We start from the raw sequence: 22,156 nt of genomic DNA on the forward strand, positions 1-22,156 counted from the left end.
CAAGAATGATTACAAATCTTTCTTAGATAATCAAATTCTTATATAATCAATTATAAACGAACGCTGCGGGAATATTTTTTCCTAATCACTATTCTAAATTGTGAAAACAATATTATAAATATGATAAATTTTATTTATTAAGGTATATATAAATTTTGTTTATTTTAAAATAATAGACCAAGATGAATTAAGAAACCTCTAAATTAATTAGTGTTGCATTAAAATGATTAATGTTCCGTGACGTGAAAGATGGCGCGTATGAGAGAATTTACAGCTATCTCGCAGACTATTTGTTAAAGTAAACGGATTGATAAAATAAACTCGAAGCGCGAATGAAGATTGAGAATTGTGCGTCCACCGGGGGAGGGGGGGGGGCAGAGGCAGGGAGAGATCGGATAAAAGCGGTGGAGTTGCACGCGCGCCTCGAAAAGCGGTTGCGTAAATAAATTCCAGTTTGAACGGCTTAACGTGTATCGCGCGGCAACTACGTCTCTGCAGCTTTGTTAAAAGACGTTGCGCCCGAGGGAGTAACCCGAACGAGGTATGAAATGACGAGGAGGAAAATAAGAAAGACCCGGGGTAGTGGCGAATTCTGGTAGCGGCGACAGCGACGGGTAGTATCGCACCCAGACGGTAATAAAACGTGACGGAAAGATGGCGAACAATAACGACGTAGCAGGTAGCTGGCTGGATATCTGCCAGCTGAAATTTTCACGGAGCTAAACGAAGTATATAACGGACGAGCGGAGGAAGCGAAGGGGTCGAAGAGAGAGGATAACGCGAATCGTCCGACGTTAAAGGGCCTTAAACGCGCGTAAGTGTCTCCCTTAAGTCACAAATTCCCTCTCTTTTTTTCTCTCTTTTAGCGTCCCGTTCACGTAGATAATTGAAAGGAAAGAAACAAAAATTGAAGGGTATTCAACGGTACCGCATAATGATTCAGCCGAGCGAAATAAGAAGGGAGGACGTGACGGATATCGCCGTTAGTGTATCGGGTACATGTCAATCGAAGTTAAACGCGGCATCGAGAGCGAGAGAGAGAGAGAGAGAGAGAGAGAGAGAGAGAGAGAGAGAGAGAGAGAGAAAGAGAGAAAGGCGAATTACGTACGTGACGCGTGTCAATCCGAGCGTAAGATTGATTATCTCCGGCGGTTAACAATTTAACGCGAGGTGAAAACGCCGGCGGTGGTGGCGGCGCGAAAATGCAAAAGATGCGCGCGGGAATAAGAAAAAGGGCGGGTGTGGGTGGAGAAATAGAAGGAAAGAGGCTGGTGGAAATAGCTAGCGCGCGCGTTGCACAGCGGCGCGTAACGAGGGAACAGCAGAGGAGAGAACAATAAGGATGGTGCGCGCGGGATGTCTGCCAAGTAAAACTCGGCAGAGTACGAAGAATAGGAACACCGCCGAAGACCGCCGCCGCCTCCTGCCGTCCTCCGCCGTCCCCCCCCCGTCGCCCCCGTCGCCGCCCGATATCCACCGCGTCAGCCCCTTAATCTCTGGCGGTGTGATAACGTCGACGCTGCATTTTGCATGCTAGACTGCTGCTGCATCCATTCTCGTTTCTCTCCTTCCCATTCCCGACGGCGTCTCCATTCGCCTCCCTCGCGCGCGTTTCGAAACGCGTACGCCGGCATCAGCCAGCTTCGCCACTACCGTCGCCACCGCAACTACCACCGCCGCCGCTGCCACCACCACCACTACCACCACCACCATCACCACCATCATCACTACCACCATTGTCGCGCTGTCGTAGCTGCCGTTGCCGTAATCTAGTACCTGCTCAAGCCAGTCTGGCTGGCTTTATTGCCTATGTAGCGGCTTCCGCCGGGTTCCCTCAAACCAAAGTACGATGTCGCGCGCGCGAACCTCTACGTGGTATCGTATTCTCTCCCGTTCGTCGATAATCGAACTTCACGGATGGCGATCCGTCTACGTATCCCCGTCTTCCGTCGATGGGGCGGAGAACGGCCGGGGTCTCTCTAACTTGAGACGTAAGTTTCTGGTTTCGATACGCGCGCGAATAGCCAAGACCGCGCACGTACGAAGAATAATTATTCGACCGTGTTAAAGGGATATCCGTTGGGAGACACATTGGAGGGTATCGTGTTTACGGCCTCCGGCTCTCCTGAGGAATCCGGCCTTGGAAGTGAGCACGCATGGTATTGCTCGTAGAAAGGAACGTCGATCGTAAAAGCGGTCGTTTCAATGAGTAAATTACGGTAGCAGTTTGTTCTCGAGGAACGCGAGAACATCGTGGACCGCATAATAAAACGAGGAGGAAATAATAGGGAAAATTAACTAATGGCTCTTTTCTCTCTCTCTCTGTCGCTATCTATCTATCTATCTCTTCCTCTCTCTCTGCGCATCTTCCGCCCTTTCTCAGTTTTCATCTCAAAATAACCCCGTAATGTCAGGCGCGTAAGTCAATTCTCGGCATTGCGTAATAACTTCCGCGGTGATTTCTCGCGTGAAACGCCGACGTCATCCCCGCCTATATTTCTCTCGCGCCCGTCACGGACAACGAAATAAAATTTAAGAATTTTGCCGCTTTTCCCGATGGCACGGCGGCAGAAAACGGTGTTAACGGGCTGCGGATGTCGGTTGGTATGAGGTTCCATAGTCACGCATTAGGAGGTCGCTCTCTCTGTTCCGTGGCCCCTCTAGGCTCGTACGTTTCAATTTGTCCCCGGCCTCTGATGTAACCGCGCGGTCTCATTAGTCGAGGGGGCAAAGGAACGAGAGATAGACCCGTTCTCTGTTCCACTCCCGACGTACAGCCCCGTCGCTCAGTCGGGGCGCGCCACCCTCGCGCGCCCCTTCACCTCCCCTTCTCCGTTCTCTCTTTCTCTCTTCCACCCTCTCTTTCCACCTCTCACTCTCCACAATCAACCTTACTGCTGCACCACTATTCCCAACCTAACTACCTCTTCGTTACGACCACCATCGGCAACGTCACCACTACTATCACCGTCATCATCGTCGTCGTCGTCGTCGTCGTCGTCGTCGTCGACGACTATCGTGTCCGCGGATATCGGTCTATATATACCTTCACGCTCCGGTGTAAGGTACGGACAAACAATTACTTGTTCCACCCCCGTAATTGGTATGCCAGGAAAGAAGCCTCTATCCACCTGTCGGCTGCCACGTAAGACTCCTCGAGAAACTTTAGTCACTATCCATGGAACAGCAGCCCCCTTCCACGTCTCGGTTCGCTCGAAAACTCGGGACGAACGAAGGAGCTTTCAAGGAATCGAAATTACGTCTCGCCGAATGAAGGAACGAACGAACGAACGAACTCCTAGGGGCTTCTTACGTCTTTTACCTCTTACTTTTTTAGATTTGTCTTTATTTTCCTGGATATTTTCCTTTTTTTTCTTTCTACCGTCGGGGATTGATGTCTTGCGCAAATAAAGCGCATTGTTTTGTGGGCGATATTTTCGTAAACTGCTTTCGACTCTTGATATGAGAGCCAACGATGTTGTAGAGCGCGAAACGGTAATGGCCCGTTTGAAATATATGCCACGCATCGTTCGCGAATGATTAGCGTTTCGTGACGAGAACAATACAGCGGTTATAATTATACCGAGATCATAATTGCACCTGGCGATAATCGCTCCCGCGGCGATTTATCGTTGGTTCTTACACGTACACGCGATAACATAAACTTTAATATACACGCGAATTATGGACTTCGAAAATACAGACAAGTTTAAAGATACGTTTCCACGGTTAAGTTACATTTTCAATTTGAAAATTTGTTGATGTCTATTGTTATCAAATATTTGACTGCGTCATCGATAAACAACCGACAACATAATTACATATCTTTCACAATGCGACCATAATGCGCGATGCACACTTGCTGTAGTAACAGAATATGTAAGCGTTCGTTGATATCAATTTGCGAATGGCAACGTGACTAATACATACAACGTGGTTAAGGGATGATGGTTCCGTCATCGGCGGGTCCTCGCAATATAAGCAATTAAGTGCGTAATTATATGAAACCGCACACGCCTGCGGCAACGGGTACCACAAATTCATTCGACGTGAACCACAAAGCAAATCACTGTCATGCGAAACGCGCCCTGGCAGCCTGTCAAGCGTCACGGAAAAAAGTCGGGCCGAAATGTTAATAGTGGTCGACGTTGCGATGTGGCGTTTATCAGTTTCGCGTCCGCAATGGAATAAGAGTCGAATTATGACGTGGCGGAAATGCGAAAATCTCATTGTCTTTGCTTACACGAAATTATGATCAATTGCGCGTGGAGCAACTGCGCGGCGAGAGGAGAAAGGGAGAAAGGATGACAGAGAGAGAGAGAGAGAGAGAGAGAGAGAGAGAGAGAGAGAGAGAGAATTATAAATATTTTTACAGAATGTACAAATTAATTTTTAAATAGTATTTATTACGTCTAGCGTACAATAGTGTTGAAACAACATCATTGGCTTTAATTATTTTGCTTTTATATTTGTCCGTTTTATAGACTTTCCCTCGGTTTACTTTCGTCTTGTGTGTGTGTTTTTTTTATTACGAACGTAGAGGGATTCATCGAGCATTGGACGATTTTTGCGGTTTAAATGTTTTTACTATTGTTAGAAAAATTCTAATAATTCAAGTGATGGTTTTTCCGATGCGTTTCCGTCACGCTTTCTCCACTTGCGAAAAACTGTTTACAGTAATCGAACGTGTCTGAGAGAGACGGAGGAATATGTTTGCTCTAATAGTACCGGGAACATGGAACGTAATTTTCCTCTCTATGTACAAGCTCTGTAATACTCGACGTTTCCACGATATCTTTGATCAGGGCCGCCATTAGAATCTTTTGAGAGAGTCGTAACGAAGTAATACAATAGCAATAGTAAAGCGTATCGGAATCGTTTCGATTCTTATTTCTTTCTTCGAATTTTTGAGACTTTATCTACACAAGTTTAAATGTACTTTTAATGGTAAAACTCTATACACAAAAACCAAGGTTTCAGATCCTTTATAGATTTATCTCAGTTAAAATGATGATGATTTTAATAAATCTGATAAAATAAAAATGTTGATATTTTAAGAACGATCTTGTATTTTGAAAAGCGGAAATCAAATGCAACGCAAGGTTGGAATGACTACAATTTTAAGGTGGTAACATGTAATAATCTAATTGATGTACGAGTGAGCCCGGTCTGCGTTTCGTCCATCAATTCCGATCTCTCGCAGTGATGCATTCACCCGCATCGCAGTCGAGCCGGCCCTGACTTTGATTCTTGGTCCGTGCAGAGAGAGAGAGAGAGAGAGAGAGAGAGAGAGAGAGAGAGAGAGAGAGAGCGCCCGTTTCTACTTCTGTACTCGAATGCACCGGTGTGCGCGTACCAGAGAGCAAATATAATTGGAATAAATGAAATTATGCCCGCGCTCGTTTTCGCTAATATGATTTTCCGCTTAAGAACGACGGCCGATCGTTTACGGCGTGTGATGAGATTAGGAGGGAAAGGTGTCCAAATAGAAATATCCCCCCCCCCTCGTAGGGATTGAAGAAATAACGGAGTTTCCGTTTCTGCCGACGGCAAAATAGACATTTGCATCGCGCGAGGAAGGGAAGAAGAGAGCATCTAGACAAGAATGCCGTCGTTCTATGGCGACCGTTCGACTCGAGCAGCCCCCTACGGTAGCAGATGCGTAAACGAGATAAAAGCATGCAAAAGGCGCGCGCGGATGCGATGCCGCCTTTCCTCCCTTCGCGCGGCTTTTATCTTCCTTATCCCCCGTGCGCTTCGCCTATATTCTTTTACAAACTTTAAGAGGTAATTGAACGTCAACAAACTCCGTATTTCAAATTATTCCGCGTAATATTTCTTTCTCGTGCCTGCATTCGCGGCAGCATTCACATCGCGAGTTATTCGCTGTCCCGTAAATTTTGCGCTTTATTTAACAAGCGGACTCGCGCAAATAACATTTATATAACATGCATAATATATATATATATATATATATATATATATATATATATATATATTATTCTAATGTAAAAAAATTGATCTAATAGTTATTAATTAAAACAAATTTCTGTTATATGTCTCTCTCTCTCTCTCTCTCTCTCTCTCTCTCTCTCTCTCGCTTATTTCTATATTTCTGTTTTTATTTTGAGGAGATTATTTCAGTAGCTGTTCGTGAATGTCATGAAATTCGAGAAATGATAGAATTCGTCGCTTGCAGGAAAACGCTTCGTGCGCGATTTAGCTCGTCGCTGTTGAAACTTCCGTTCTTTTTTTTTCTTTTTTCCGCTAATAGCGCGACGCGGGCGGCTTGCAAAATAGGACGCCAACTTTTTTGATCACGTTCGTCAAGTAGCCGAATACGTTGCGGCGCGGTGCATCGCGCCGCAATGTCGGTAGTGCCTTAACCGTCTTCGATACTGGCTGCCGCCAGTAATGTGATTCCTGAATTATTCATGAGAAATATGAGTGGTACTTAATCGCGCGCCCGTCGGCCCGCGCGCGCGCTCCCGCGCGATGAAAGTGGTAACGGGCAATTAAATTTAAATTTTAAACCCCTGGACTTTATCGCTCGCGATGAATTAATCCGTTTGATACCTATCCGGCGCAGGCCCCGCCGTGGCGTGGTTTGCGTTTTGTTTGCGAGACGACGGGGAACGAAATCGCGCCGCGCCACGCCGCTACAAACAAAATACTCGGTGCGGTATGAAGTCCTGATGTTCTGATTTGCGCCGGGGCTCGATAACGCGTCCGCACATTTGGAGAATTCGCGCCTCCATGCGTGCGTGCATTGAAAATTAACGATATCGCTTTTCGAAGCGATTCCAATCGGCTTCGCGCCAATGAACTGGGAGCGGAGGATGGAGGGACGGTATCCCGGTGGCGGTTCAAAGATCGGAGATCTAAGAAAGGCTGGTAATTCAGCGAATCCACTGGCACCGAGTCAGCACACACGTTAACAGAGCGAAGAGCAGAGAGAAGCGCGAGCGCGAGGGAGATAGACAGAGGGAAGTGCGAGTGAGTGAGACACACGGGGGATGAAAGCTGATGTGGCCATGGGTCGATTTTACACGGACAACGTACAATCTCTATGCATGAGGCTCACTGAGGCTACCGCTTCCTAAGTACACAGAATACGTATTTGCATTTCGGTCTTTGTACCGGTGTGTCCTGTTAGTGCGCCGTTCCTCTCTTTCTATCTTACTATGCACACACGCGCGCGCGTGCATTCTCTCTCTCTCTCTCTCTCTCTCTCTCCCCTCTCTCCATCGCTCTCTCTTTCACCCCCTGGTTCTTTCTCTTCCGCTTCTCGCTCGTAGTTTCCTCGTCGCTGACTGGTTGGCTGGCTTCAGCTTTATGTATACGCGTATACCCACTTCGGATCCACTCGCATAGCGTTAACCGCACTGCGGTTTCCGTACGAGCCTTCAACTATCCCTCCAAGATAGTATTTGTACGCTATGTATTAAATCATCGTTAGAGACGGGAAACCGGACGCGCGCGAGTCGTGCGAGGATATACTTGACAGCTTGACGCCGAAATCGGAATGAACATCCCCTCCGCTCCTCTCCTGAAAGTAGTCGCTCGTAAAATAGCGCTCGGATATATTTTATATCCCGAGTTTATATCCCGAAGCGACTGCGATTAAATGAAACTTGTTTTCGATCGAAAATCCACTGTTTTCGACGCGGCCGGGAGGGGGTGCGGAAAATATGCGGCATTGGGGAAAACTCGCTCCGATCAACGAATACTAAGATACAGTCTGATATCACAGGAATAACTCTCCTTCGAGTCGATATGTTGCAGAGGAATTTCGAGAATTCGAGAGTTACCTGAAAGTAGAGAGAGAGAGAGAGAGTGAGAGAGTGAGAAGGGGGAAGCGTGGAAGGGCAAAATCGCGACTGTCAAGCGCGGCGAAATTAACATGGCTTCTTGCCGCGATCTGTGAATGTACATTGTCTGCGAACTTGCCGCACGTAAGTCTATGCTCGCAGGCCTTGGATTAATTCATTGTTCGAAGATCCCCGTCTCTGCGGGAGTATCCATTCCGCGAACATTCTCTCCCGTGATTCTCGAAGCTCGGAATAACAACGAAAATCCTTGCATATAACGATACGATATCAAATTTTGCGCCTCGAGTTTGAATCGCGATCGGCTCCTCAAAAAAAAAAACAAGAGAGAGAGAGAGAGAGAGAGAGAGAGAGAGAGAGAGAGAGAGAGAGAATCTCGTCGAATCCAAAGAAGCGCGATCTTTTCGAATGCAAAAACCTCTGCGTTTGCTTACTTAATTTACATGAAAACTACGGAAACACGGATGTTCCTCTTAAAATGGATTTTATCGCTCCTGTTATGCATGGAGAGAAGGATTTTTATTTGCCGTATACTGTAGCTTTAGATGAAATCTCTCCTCTTGCCCTGTCTCTCTCTCTCTCTCTCTTCTCTCCGCTCCTCTCTCTTTTAAGGCTTTAGATTAAATCTCCTTTAAAACGGCCGACTTTACGATCCCGGCTGTCTCGAGCAGTTTCTTTCTGCGGCAGTTTAGTAAGTTGGCCGACCGCCGTAAAGTATCACCGATTTATGGCCTCGGGGGTTACCGAGAGGAAATCAACTATTCGGCCGATTCTCAAGCTGATGATGCGTGCTATATTACCAGTAGTGTGCGCGATGAAATACGAGTCACGAGTGCATTTTTGACGTAAATCGTACCCGTAATTTTCCCGAATCGCGAGCGCAAGAGTCGTGGCTACATTGCGAAGTTGGGGGAGGGGAGAGAGAGAGAGAGAGAGAGAGAGAGAGAGAGAGAGAGAGAGAGAGAGAGACCACATCCGACCAACCAAGGTAACTGAAAATCAGCACGGCCGCTCGAATGTATTTCTTTTTTCCTTTTATTTTATAGCAGAGTCCGCGTAGAGCTTTAATATGTGCGCTTGTTTTTTCTTTTTTTTTCTTTTTTTCTTTTTTTTTTTTTTTTTGTTACGGTCGACCGCCCAAAACGTCGTTTAACTCCAGGCACGAATGTACGTGGCGGGTAGGAAAATTGTACGTGGTGGATATAAAACAAGCAGGCATGACGAATGAGAAGCATCGGACCTGAAAGCGAAGCAATTTTAGGTATTAACCTTTTGACAATGCGCAAAGAGGAAGTACCTGCTTTCGGTGCGTAAAGCGTAACGCGAGCGGCCGGCCGCGGCGACAATTAAATCCGCTCGGCGCACTTTCGTTTCATTACATCCCCCGGATCGATGAGGCCGAATCGAAAAATACGACGGGGTAATGTCATTTCGAAGGGGGGAAGGAGTGGGAGGGGAGGGGGATGGAGAAGGATCCGGTAAAGAGCTAAAACAGTTTCAAGTGCGGATAATCGGAGTATGTAAAGCCGTTTATTTATGTAAAGGTAAATAGCGATAGTTAATGGTAAAATATTTTATCGCGGGATGAGCGTAGTTTAATTAACTTAGTGATCGCGTTTCGAAAAGTATTCGTTCACGGTTACAACCGGAAAATAATATCGCCCGTACGCGCGCTTTTATCCCGTTAAAACTGTTTGCACTGTTTTTGAGGTATTTATGTTTTACGCGATACAATTTAAAAATTTTGCGAAAGAGCCCGCGCGGAATTCTGTAATATAGAGAGGTCAGAGCCGGGACGGTATATTTAACCACGTTAACGTATCGCGATATAATTATTTTCTTTACGCATCAAATATGCAAGCGCGTATAACGTAATAACGGCGGTTCCCCGTACAAGCGAATAATGACGCTACTTATGTTCGTTTTAAGGCAGCTCTCATACTCATTATAAGCCGCACGACCGCAGGGGAGGATCGCGGCGGAACAAAAACCGCATACCTCGCGGAATTAGCGAATTTCCGACCGAAAAATACACCCTTGCGTTGTTTCTGAGGCTAAAAGGGCGCCTCGCGGTATTTATGCGGAAAAAAAGGATCTATCAAAATTATAGAACGCGCCTGGCGGGAGGGGGCGGGAGGGGGACCAACGTGAAATAAAAAAGGGAGCGAAGCACGGAGAAACGCTGGAAAATTAGTACGTTATTTTTCGGCACGTATTCTCGGCGAATCGATAACACACGTAAATACATTCGGGAGGCGCGCAAACGTTATAATTATAGTTTTGCGGTCGGCGATTTTCGAGTAAAACGCTAAACGCTTTCGTCGGCTGGAATTTCCTGGAAAATCACGAACGTTTCGTGAGTACGCGAGCATGTTAATATTATTTGATCTACGATAGTATGGACTATCCATACTATATCGGTGAAACTGGCTAATCTCTGATGCGGTAACGTGGATAAATTTCCGGACGATAACGCGAAACGCACCGAAATTTAATGGCGAAGCTTTATCGTGTAAAGTTCAGTAGTTAACGCGTGCCGGGGGGGGGGGGGCTGTCCCGAGTTTACCGCATCACCTTCCACCATTCACGGATCAATTTTGCGAAGTGCATTTATATTTTAACTAAAGTGTCGACAGAGGGATGAAGGGGGAGGGGGAAGGGAGAGGGGGATAGCGAAATAGCTTATACATTAATCTTCCACTGTCGCATTGATACGCCGCATAGATGCGCGATCGCGCGAAAACATCGACCGATAAGCTGCTCAACTAGAAATCAGATTGCAGGGACAAGATAATAGTCGACTCTCTCTCTAATCGTAGATTAGCTATTCTGTAATACGAAATAATTAACGTTCCTGATCTGTGGATACTCGGAGCTCAATTAAATGGACAAGCGCTGCTGACGCAGGCAATTAACGCGGCCGAATGTGCGCCTTACTGTGTAACGAAGATAATTTTGTCCAGCTGTATCGCGCGTAACAATGTCGCGTGTAAATTCATGCGTAAAATGTGCCGGGAATATAATTCGGCACGTAACCTTTTTATCTATATCCAATTTGGTAAGCATAAAAACGACGAATGTCTCGGAGATAAGCAAGAACTTTTACTTTTTCTCAAATAAAATCTCCGAGCGTAGATACACAAAATCCTTTAATTCTTCACTTCGTACTTTTATCTTAATAGAATTTTGATTGACGTTTCGTGCTCGTGGTCTTTCAAGTCTCAAAAGTTAAAGCGCGCAAAGCAGAGTGAAATCGTAAAGCGCGGAGATCGCAAGTTCAAAGGCCTCGAGAGAGGATCGATGTTGGGCAGGGCAGAGTGGAGAACTTTCGATTAATAATCCACTGCACAGACTGGACGCGCAGATCAGATTTAGAGATTGTTACGGGGATTAAATTTATATCTCGAGAATGCAAAATCGAATTTGCAATTACAGGATTACAGCGTTTTGCGATCCAAGATCCGTTATTGTTCTCGCGATCTTCTTCTTGTTTTGCAAAGGCTATATTATTTGTTTTGTTGCTTGTGTCCGCAGTATAATTTGATGATAGGGGAAAGGAGCAATGAATTTGCGAGCCTTTAAAGCCTTTAAAGAAATTTATTGCTCTGGAATAATTATTATGGAATCTGAAATTTAATTAATCGAAACCGACGACCGCCGCGATTTTTGATTGTTACTGGAAAAGCATTCGCGTGCAATTTCATGCCCGTTTGTCGATAAGGTCTACGACTCGTCATATAGGAAAGTACCACACGATCCGTTTAGCATCACTCGTTTTACACGTTTTATCCGTTTTACATTTCAATAATTCTATTGGCCATTGAAATTCCTTTAGAACAACATTTCACATTACGCACGCGCGCACGCGCACACATACACGGGCGATTTATTGGCCAGTTGTGTGCCACGTGGAGGCATCCCATAATCCAATCGCGATATAATCACGTTTTATCTTTGCATTAACGATGCATTAATGTAAGCATTTATTTAATAAAATAATTTGTGAATCAATAGGCGAATTCTCTTTGCAGGAACATTTATTTCTCTCGATTTTTCATTAATAACACAAAATTGTCGCCCGAACGCATGATAAGTCGAAAAGCGATTGATAAAACTCCCCCGCTCGAGATGTCCGCGATTTCGTTGCCATTTCGTGAGATGTGAGACACTGGTGAAATTTCGTAGGATTCGTTAACTACGTCGCCGACGTACGTAATTACTCGTTACGCCCGCGAGAATTGCGCGGGACAATAAGCGAAATACGATGACGATCGGCGGTAAGACAGCCGGATAAACATCCGGCCACCCCCTCATTTCGAACCCTCTCCGACTTCTCCGTTCCCGTAATGACTAACAATCCCTCCGTGCGAGTCGCTGGAACAATGGAAACAATACAGTGATATGAGAAAGCCGGTTTGCATTGTCGGACGAACCACAGACAGGGTTCCTCATTTTCCCTCCTTCGCGCGCCCCTTCCCCCTCTCCTCCCTTTTCCGCCCCATTCGTCTATATCCATCGCGTGATCCGTGGTACATCCACCATCAGTTCTCTCCTTTTCGTTCTTCCCTCTCTTCGCCCGTCTCACTTTGTGCTACCCTACACCGCACAGCCGCATTCCGTCTGTTTCTGCACACGTAGATATCCGGACTCGACTTTTTTCTTCGTCTTTCTCTCTCTTTCTCCTCGTCCCTCCCGAACGATAGAAAGAACACCGTACACCGCTGAATGAGCGTTGATTCCGGAGCGGAGACTGCTCCGTTCGACGCTTCTTCCGCGCCTTTGTACGTACGTCGGCACCGCTAAGGGTTTTAGCTCCTCATCCCCCATCGGCAATTAGTCAGCGATGCTGACTGGCTCGTCGTTCGAAATTACGAAAAGTTAAGCGGTATCTTTTTTGTTGTCTGTTGAAAAAAATTTTTCGAAATTTACGTGAATGGCTAAAACATATATACACGGGCGTTTCCCAGGATTTTTTTTCGGGAGGATTTATCAATTCTGTTAGCACATAATTAACAATTTTTTGCATTAATGATTAATTGCTTTTTTAGATATTTTAAAGCTTAGAAGAACTCTTCATTTCTGATTTTGAATAAGAAAAATATTATATTTTGTAAATCATAACTTTACGTTAATTTTTCTTTTAATTTCGGAGAAGAATTTGAACCTCCTAAATCTCTCCTCTCCTCCTGGATATGCCAATATGAACATATAATAATATATTATCTAAAATTTTTATAATAATAATTTGGATTCAAATAAAGAAAATTTGAAATTTGAGATAAGCGCATTGAAAATTGAAGATCATGTATAACATTTTTGATAAATCAATAAAATAAAAAGTTTATTTTTTTTATAAACACACATTTATTCTAATAATACAATTAGTACAGATACATAATAAACCAACAGAAATAAAATTTTTACACTTAAACATCCGCGTATATATACAACAATACATTTATTATAAATAGCACAGAATATTGTTTAATTTAGGTTAAATTTTTATTTTTATTTTCATTTTCGTACACAGTTATATATAAAAATCCTAGTCGTTAAATATTAAATATCAAAAAAATATATTTTGAGCAATTATTATTTAACGTAATATTCGAAAAGAAATTATCTCATTGATCATTTTAATGACAATTGCGTTGTTTCACAAGAGGCTCGGGTTCGCCGGACGCAACGTGAATAAAAGCGAGCACTCGAGGCAACTGAGAGAAGGAGCAAATTCCCGAAGGATGTTGACATAAAACATTATACGGTTGGTCACCGCGCCCTCGGTCTCGTCTGGTCTCTTCAACGGCTGTCGGCTAAGAAGCACAAGTACGCGCCTTTCGGGGGTACCGCTCATCGTGATGACGTCGAGGGTTGACGGGGTGTTACGCTTGTAGTCTACACAGCGTATCGCGACAGCCGGCCTAGCGATCGTGCCCTCTCCTTCCCTCTCTCGGTACCGCCGAGTACACCCAGAGAGAGGATATGTACGTCGAGTACGTGCCAGAGTAGATGCAACCCTTAGCTAAATGTTCGCTCATCCCTCACCGTTCATTGTTTAGCTATTTCGATGAGCCAACGTAGCTTCGAGCGCATTCGACGCGATCCTCGTTTCTGCAATCTGGCTCTGGGTCGTACGAGTTCAGAAAGATAGAAAGATAGAATTTTACAAGTTTCGTAAAGTTTTTACATGCCGCGCGGGATCGATGAAACATCACGAAGTTACGCGAATTCATCAACGTATAAAAACGAATAAAAAAGGCAAAGTTTGCGCGATTAATCTTTCCGATATGACACCCCCGTTACGATTTGCAATCTAATCCGATCCAAGAAGAGGACGGAATCAAAGATCCGAGATCGCATTACTCGATATACGGCCGTCAATCCGGGAATGCCCGGTTAACGATCGAATCGCGAGACGGCCGACGTGTGTCGGACGTACGAACAGTGGTGGAATTATAATGCGAACAGAGAGAGAAAGAGAGAAAAGGAGGGAGGGAGGGAGAGAAAGAGAGAAGAACTCTCGGAAGATGAGGAGTTAACTTTTTATGCGGAGCGCCTCTCCTCTCTCCGTGCTCTTCCTTCCGCGGGGAAATGATTACGGAGCTCGGGGTGAATGTAGGTCGCAAGATATATCCAATCGCAGGGTCTACGGTGTGCTGGCTATCCGGGCGATGGTGGAGTGTGCCCGACGTTAAGATTCGAAACTCCGCCGGCTTTGAAGGCGGAGAGACGGAGAGAAAACGGCGAAAGGCGAGGAGAGAGAGAGAGAGAGAGAGAGAGAGAGAGAGAGAGAGAGAGAGAGAGAGAAGGTAAAGCAGGAAGTAAATCTTTGCCGGGTACTACAGCTTTTATAGGAAAGAGTGCGCGATTTTCTTTTTCGAGAAAACGATAACTTTCCGGATTCGAACGTGCACGTCCGAGGAACGACGCGACGAGGGTGAGGAATCCGCCAGGCTACTAGAAACGTTGCCTTGGCTTATGGGAGATAAGTAATCAAGATTTAAGCTCGCCAGAGGCTGGCGTAAGGAAGGGAATTGCCAACGTAAGCGCTCATCGGAGACTCGGCCAAAACAACTTCCGACGTCGCTACTTTCGGCTATATTCGGCTACTGAGAGAGAGAGAGAGAGAGAGAGTACCTTGGACTCGAGCCTGCAGCAAGCAGATAAAAGCAGCCGGTAGTTTTAGTGAGACAACCTCCCCTGGAGTTCTACGCTGCGTGTACTTTGACTTGTAAATTTATAGTTAGCGTACACAAGCCGATAATATCGTTGATAATTCATCTCTCATAGCTGCGACTTTGCGGCTAACTCTCTCTCTCTCTCTCTCTTCACTTGCAATTTATCCGAAGTTTCGTCAAAACTTTACACACTCGAAAATGCTAAATGCCCGCGTGCACCGAAATTCCTAAAACGCTCGGCCTTTGACGCGCATCGATCGCGATTTCGAAGCGCGCGCGCGCGCGCGCGCGCACACACACACACACACACACACACACACACACACACACACACATACACGCAACATGAAAGCACCCGCCGCGAGCGCGCGCGTCATTCGTTGCACGTTCTGCAACGTGGGTAGTCCGCACTTGGTCGGGCCAGCTTCCAGATGAGCAATGCTGGACGGAATGCGGAATACATCGGGAGCGAACCGGCATTCCTACTTAAATCAACATAACTCGGGTGATGAATGGTTAACAGGGTTCGGCTGGTGAGGAAGGGGCGGGGAGGATGGAGAAGGGGGACGTGCAATGCGCTCCATTTATGGAAGCTATTACGGCCGAATTTCAGCGTTAAATGTATGATTTATGGCCGGGCGTATTATCTTCGTTCATGTCCGTCGACGATACAGTGCACGCGTCCCACCGCCGCGCTCTTCCCCCTTCCCTTTCCCTGTTGACCCCCTCATACCGCCTGCCGTCCCTCCCGTCCCCGCCCAGAAAATTACTTCGCATTCGGCCGGTGGCGAATGAAAAATCCACCGCCGAGTGTCCGCTTCGTTGACAGTGCCACTGTGATTAATGCATTTCTGATTGTTATTCGTAATACTCTGGAATTTATGGCCCATTAGAATCGCGAAATAAAGTGCGAGCGGCCGGCCGGCCGAACGCCCGAAATCGCTTCGTCCGCGCGAAGATGATTCGCGACAATACTTAGTTTCGGGTTTCGCGGCGAATTTTTCCGAGAGTTCGAGTAAGCGCGCCGGTGATAATGGAAATTTTAAGCGTATTTAAAGTTGTATGGCGCCGCGGCGATGCGAAATGAATAATGAAAAGGAAAGGCGGAAGGTAGATATCCGCGAAATATGCACGCAAGCGCGCGGGGTGGAAAGAGGAGACGGGGAGAGAGGGGGTAACGGAGGGCCCGTAATCTTAATTGAATATAGTTAAGCCGCTTTGCGTTTTACCGTTAATACATATCTGACGTCTTTCGTCCCATTTTCCTGTGCGGGGCAGGCACCTCCGACGCCTCCTACGAGACGCAGGGACCCAGCTTCGTCACGGAGCCGCCGTCCAGGGTGGAGTTCACCAATGTGAACGGCGGCCGGGTGGACTGCACCGTGCGTGGAAATCCGCTGCCGACCGTCGACTGGCTCGCGGCGGACGGCGGCAGCATAACGAACATCCTCGGCATCAGGCACGTCCTCGGCAACGGGACGATACACTTCCCCGCGTTCGAGGCCGAGGCCTTCCGGCAGGACGTTCACTGGGCCATTTACAAGTGCTCGGCCGTCAACAGTGTCGGCGCGGTCGTTAGCAGAGACGTCACCGTCAGAGCAGGTATGTCAACCCCCTCTCCCCCTCCCTCAGCGAAACTTGTCGAGCTCGTTATCTGCGGTCCGTTTCTCTCCGCCGTATTATTCTCTCGTCGTGCCGTGTCGCGCCATCCTGACGACCCCCGACATCGTCGTCGTCGTCGTCGTCGACGACGTGTCCTCGTCGTCGTATCCCACGCACGTAGGTGGTGGTCGTAGGCTCACCGGAGCGTGCGCGCGCGTCTATCCGCGAGCGGACTCGCGCTCACGAAATTCGATCGACCCTTCCGGTTGGTCCGCGGCCCGGAGATGAGATGAAACTTTCTTCTCGCGTACGCGTTCGCGTGTCGAATCGACGGATCGTGGTCGACGAGTTAAGTAACCGGGGTCCCGCCGTCTCTCGGGCCGTCGTCGGCGGGATCCGAGACGATAATGGAATCGCTGTCGAAACCGCAGCCTTCTGTTCTGTCGAAGGAAAGGCACGGAGGAAATTTCGGAAGTTGCGATTCTGAATTATGCATACTCGGAGAGATATGTGTGTTGGGAATTATATAATTTTGTATTACTCTGTACTCTGTACTCCGTTCTCCCGTCGCGGCAGAAATCTGGAAAGATAAACGAATAACTGAGCCAACTGTCGAAACTGTGTGGATATCAGTTCCATGTGAAAAAAAAAACTTAATATATTCAAGCGTAACTTTAGGATTTAAATGCTAATGAATTAAAAAATTGCGTTAAATAAATTTAAATAACGGGACTTTGAGTTTTCGCGGCGAGCGGAAGTAGAATCGAGATTTGATTTGAACGGATAAATGATCTGATTGGAATTTTTAATATTCTCGGAAAATCTCTTTTCGCGTACGTAAACGAATATTTGCATACAAGAATCTTCAATATTCATTCGCGTGGCAAAGAAAATATAGATTTGGCGGACCGTGGCTCGATAGAATATTAGAAATTCTGCGTCGAAAGTGCGGCGCTTAGTCACTGAAATCACGTTTGCGGAAGGGAGAGATCCGTCTACGGATTCTTTTTGCTCGGCGACGCGATAGCTTCCAAAACTCGCGTCTACAAGAGTATCGAAGTAGAAGACGGCGAGAAAAGAGAAAGAGGCTGGGACGGGTAAATGGAGTAAAAGGAGGAGGCCGCGGGAGGCGCCTTAAAAATAGAGCTTCCGCCGGGTCAACGAACCGGAAGATATCTTATCGACCTAATACGCCCGTAAATCATCGTCGCGTGAACGCAGCCCATACCTTTTCAGATTCATGCCTGGTGCCTCTGCCGCGTCAGCTCCTAGTATCCGCCTCAGCCATTTCCTTTTTGCTCATCTCCTCCACGGTTTCATCCTGCCTTTTCCTTGCCTCGCTTCGCCTTCCTTCGTCTCGTCGTCGCTCCACGCCCGGCTTCAGCGGCGCATCCTTCCGTCGTCAAGAAAAATCTTTTCGGGCGCGCACCCCCTATTCTTGGAAACAAAATGGATATGATTGCGTGCGCGATCACTCGAGCACGTTGCTGGTTGCCGCCGGAAATGTCGCCTTTTTCGTTTTCGTCCGTCACTCCCGGCAGCTGCCGCGCGTAATCGTGGCGCTTTGTCAAAAAATGGAGAGTGGCAGAGGGAGATACACCGCCATGCGGGTTACTTTGTCACCGTAAGAAAGACAACTTTCCAACCCGGTAAAGAAAGCTTTCCGTAGGAAAAGGAATTGGTCTCTGAAGAAACGTTTTACGGTCCTTCTCTCAATTTCTACGCAAAACTCGCGGCTTATCTCGCGGTTATTTTTCCGCCGGCTAAAAGATTCTAATGACGATACCCATTACGTTCGTTGTTCCGCTACGCGAGATTCGACCAAAACATCCCCTCGAAGGGGCAACTTCCATCATTCAGTATTTTCCCGCAGAGTTACGAGACAAACAAGCCATTAGTCTTGCCGTTACTTGACATATTTCATCATTGATCGCCACGGACGATATAAGACAAACGACATGAAGGATGACGAGAGATGGCAGAAAATAACTGTCACTGTGGGGCATCGTTTGCAAACAAGTTCATGCTCGAGCTTGTTTGGGAGTACATGCTGCTCTCCATGACGTGCACGGTATTCGCATAATAAGCTGAAAAGCTGTACAGAAAATCCAGTCTACGTAGAAAGAGCAATTTTGCTGCTAAAAATTTCATATAATAAGCTGCAAATATTTAAATAATGAGAATGTGCTTAATAAGTGGCAAATACTTGGCAAATAAAGATCTTAGGCACCTAACAATCTCACTTTTTTATATTTTTGAAATTTATATATATATATATATATATATATATATATATTCATAAAAATTTCTAATTTATAAAATAAAATTTAAAAATTAAAAATATATATATAAGATGATTGTTTATGTGCCATTATTTTTTGGACGTTGAAATTGCTAGAATATTAAAGCAGCATTATCACAGCAGAACGCTTAAGCGTCCTAATTATTTTGATGATCCAACGAAATTACTCTCAAATCTATCTCCAATCATACTTTTAGATACTTCAGCAAAATTTTTCTTTCCCTCTTTTTACGTATGAAACAAAGAATAACGAACGAATACCGTTTTGCGAACGTTGGCGTTTGCGTTCGCTGTTTGCCCGTATTCAACACGGGTTCTCTCGCGTTAGAATTGCGTTTCGAACTGCATTTCGTATTCAGCTAGAACAGTTTCGCTCGTTATTTATTTCGTAGAATCGAACGAAGTGGCCGCGACTTGAGGAACACGTGTTTGATCGCAGACGTTGTTCTTCGTTCGCTCGAGCGGCATGAATGTTACCGAGCCCGAAGCAAACGATACGCGACAGCGTTATCTCACGTCTGTATATATATATATATATATATATATATATATATATATATATATATATATATATGTACATATGTACGACGTGTTACGACACCTTATACCGAGAGAAAAATGAGTAAGTTTAATGACCGCACTAGACTCTTTTATAAAAACTACGGGGTAGGAACCGTGTCGCTTTACGGGGACGGACTTTCACGTTTTCAACCCTGTCATCGTGTTTCTCAGCTTAGCGGCTTATCGCTTAAAGATAATTCGGATGTACGTTGGCCTGGCCCACGTTTCTTCCCGCGAATTTTTCATTACGTTATTTATTAAGGTTTAGTGCTCGTTGTTAAATATTATTTTTTAATTCGTTGTTTATTGAAGCGCGAAATCTGAAATTATTTATACGAAATTTTACACGAAAGAGAGTTTTTCATAATAATATTTATTTTTTAAAAATGTTTCATGAATCATACATAACGTGCAACTCTTGTTTCATTTATTCGGAATTAATTACTCTTTTCACTCTCCAAGTGCACGCACACGCGCGCGCGCACAACACACATACACACACACACACACACACACACACACACACACAATATGGAATATACATATGTAAGCATGTTACCCGCACTCTCGGTCTTAAAGCATCGCCACTCATCAGGATTCGTCGTCGAGTAATCACATTGCCACGAGAGGTTCTTCGATATTTTTACGTAAAATCCGAACTTGTTGAAAAAGCGTAGTTTTCATTTTTAGTGGATGATTCGCAGAGAGGATGGATGTGTGCTCTGATGGAAAGCTAGCTCTTGCGCACAACATCTTCCTCTCTGTCTTTCGCTCTTTGATTCCTCCCCCCTCCCCCGCACCCGTCCGTCCACCCCTTTTTCCGCTCCCCATTTCGCTATCTCCCCTCTGCTCGTTTCATGCTTTGTAAATATTACCTGCCACGAGACGTCTACCGAGTTTATGTTCGGCTTGGTTGTCGCGTAACCGAGAGAGCCGAACGAGCGATACGCGGAGAGAGTTAAACAAGGATGACTGCTGAGGGAAATGTAACGAGAAAGGGGGAGAGAGAGAGAGAGAGAGAGAGAGAGAGAGAGAGAGAGAGAGAGAGAGAGAGAGAGAGAGAGAAATGGCAGCGTGCGCAAGGGGCGGTCGAGGGGATACAGGGAGCATGAGGAGGTGGATGGAGTACGGGCAAACTCACTGAGTTTTTACCCCATTCTGAAGTCTGAGTGCCTCGCTCCGCTGACTCTCGAAACGGGTTGCGGAGGCAGAGAACCCCAACGCGCACCACCACAGCATAGCGATTCCCTGGCTGCCGCTACCACCATCGTCCGCCTTTCTATCTTCTTTCTTCTTCTTTCCTTCTTTCCCTCCCTTTCCTCTTTTCTCACTCCTTTTCTCCTCCTCCCACGTCTTTCTCTCTTCTTCAGACTCCCGCCTGGCTGCCTGACTGCCTTCCACGTTCTTTACAACCTTATTCCATCCCCCTCTTAGACATGCCCTTACCAACCTTTCAGCCGAGCCCATCAACTTACGCTGCCGGCGGGTCAGGGGCGGATCGCGACACGAGATTTTGGATAAGACCGCCGCCTTTTGGGATTTTCTACTCTGGCCGTATTGTGCTGGCTCGGTTTCTATCAAGCTTCGCGAGCCCTTTCGTTAGCGCCGTAGAAACGGCGGCGGTTAAACGCGGACGCGATGACATGATTTTCCCAAAGAAACGCGTATCACGCCCGTAAATTACTTTTTCTCCCATGGCTCTCCCTTCGACTGATCATTGGCGCAAATGGATCACTGTTTAAAAACTATGATGTTTCCCAATGCGGATTACATCCTAGATTATTCGCGCGCGATGTATAAGATTTAATTATAAAAATATGACGTTACGCGAAGAACGAGCGCGCGCGCGCGTGTTCAGTTTTACCTCTTTATTTACTTGGCAAAAAAAAAAAGACTAAAAGCCCATAGCAAATCTGCATAATTTAACATACACGATCGTTCCCCCGACGTTTCCTCGCGGCGTCGAATATTCCGCCATTGTTTCAGCTCCCGCGTGTTACGTTATTTCGCATGATCATTATTAAATTTCTAATAAATTAACGAAGGCTATTTGTTACTCATTTTATTAACTGATCGTGTAAATTTAACATGCGTGGTAAATGTATCGCGTGTTCGCCCGCAATTCATGTGCGTTAAACTGATGATTAAGTGTACATAGAGACAGAGGCATAAAATTACGCATGTCCGCGCATACATTAACGAGGGCCCTCTAATTAGAAGCCATATCAAAACGTTGTTCGAAATGTCGTTCAAAACGGGTTGTGTCCCGCGCGCGTTGCGTTGCGCGTCGTTTCGTTTCTTATCGACGGACGGCGGTGTATCAAAGCGAATCGTAACGTTTCTACTACGACCGCGACGCCATTAGCATTTGCGTTACGTTCTTATGGTCCCGGAACCGTACTATATGGACACAGGGAGAGTGGAACTTATCGTTACGCGTTGCAGTGGTAAACCAACGTTACGACCCGGAAGTGCAAAGTCCCAGCGGCTTCCTCGGCAACAACGTGCTCATGCGCTGCAACGTTCCCAGCTTCGTTCGCGACCACGTCACGGTCACGTCTTGGCTCCAAGAACCGGCCTTCAATATTTATCCCTCCACCATGGGCGGTAAGTAACTGAACTCAAAAGAAAAAACTAGATATATTTTATATATATATATATATATTGATGACGTTTCTCAATGC

At 46.1% G+C, this 22,156-nt stretch overlaps 1 protein-coding gene across 8 annotated transcripts in view; it reads left to right on the plus strand.

The window, feature by feature from the left end:
* Positions 1-22,156, plus strand: part of LOC105422932 (cell adhesion molecule Dscam2) — an 80,377-nt gene that overhangs the window by 6,923 nt on the left and 51,298 nt on the right. For 7 of the 8 annotated variants that reach the window (XM_089075244.1, XM_089075236.1, XM_089075254.1 and 4 more), the window contains 2 exons: positions 16,286-16,609; positions 21,918-22,079. In XM_089075244.1, the coding sequence (XP_088931370.1) occupies positions 16,286-16,609; positions 21,918-22,079 (486 nt within the window). The remainder of the gene's footprint in view (positions 1-16,285; positions 16,610-21,917; positions 22,080-22,156) is intronic. The other variant, XM_089075272.1, reaches the window with a different exon arrangement.

This window comes from Pogonomyrmex barbatus, unplaced genomic scaffold (assembly GCF_055798465.1).
Source record: "Pogonomyrmex barbatus isolate J1 unplaced genomic scaffold, ASM5579846v1 scaffold1, whole genome shotgun sequence".
Classification (NCBI taxonomy): domain Eukaryota; kingdom Metazoa; phylum Arthropoda; class Insecta; order Hymenoptera; family Formicidae; genus Pogonomyrmex; species Pogonomyrmex barbatus.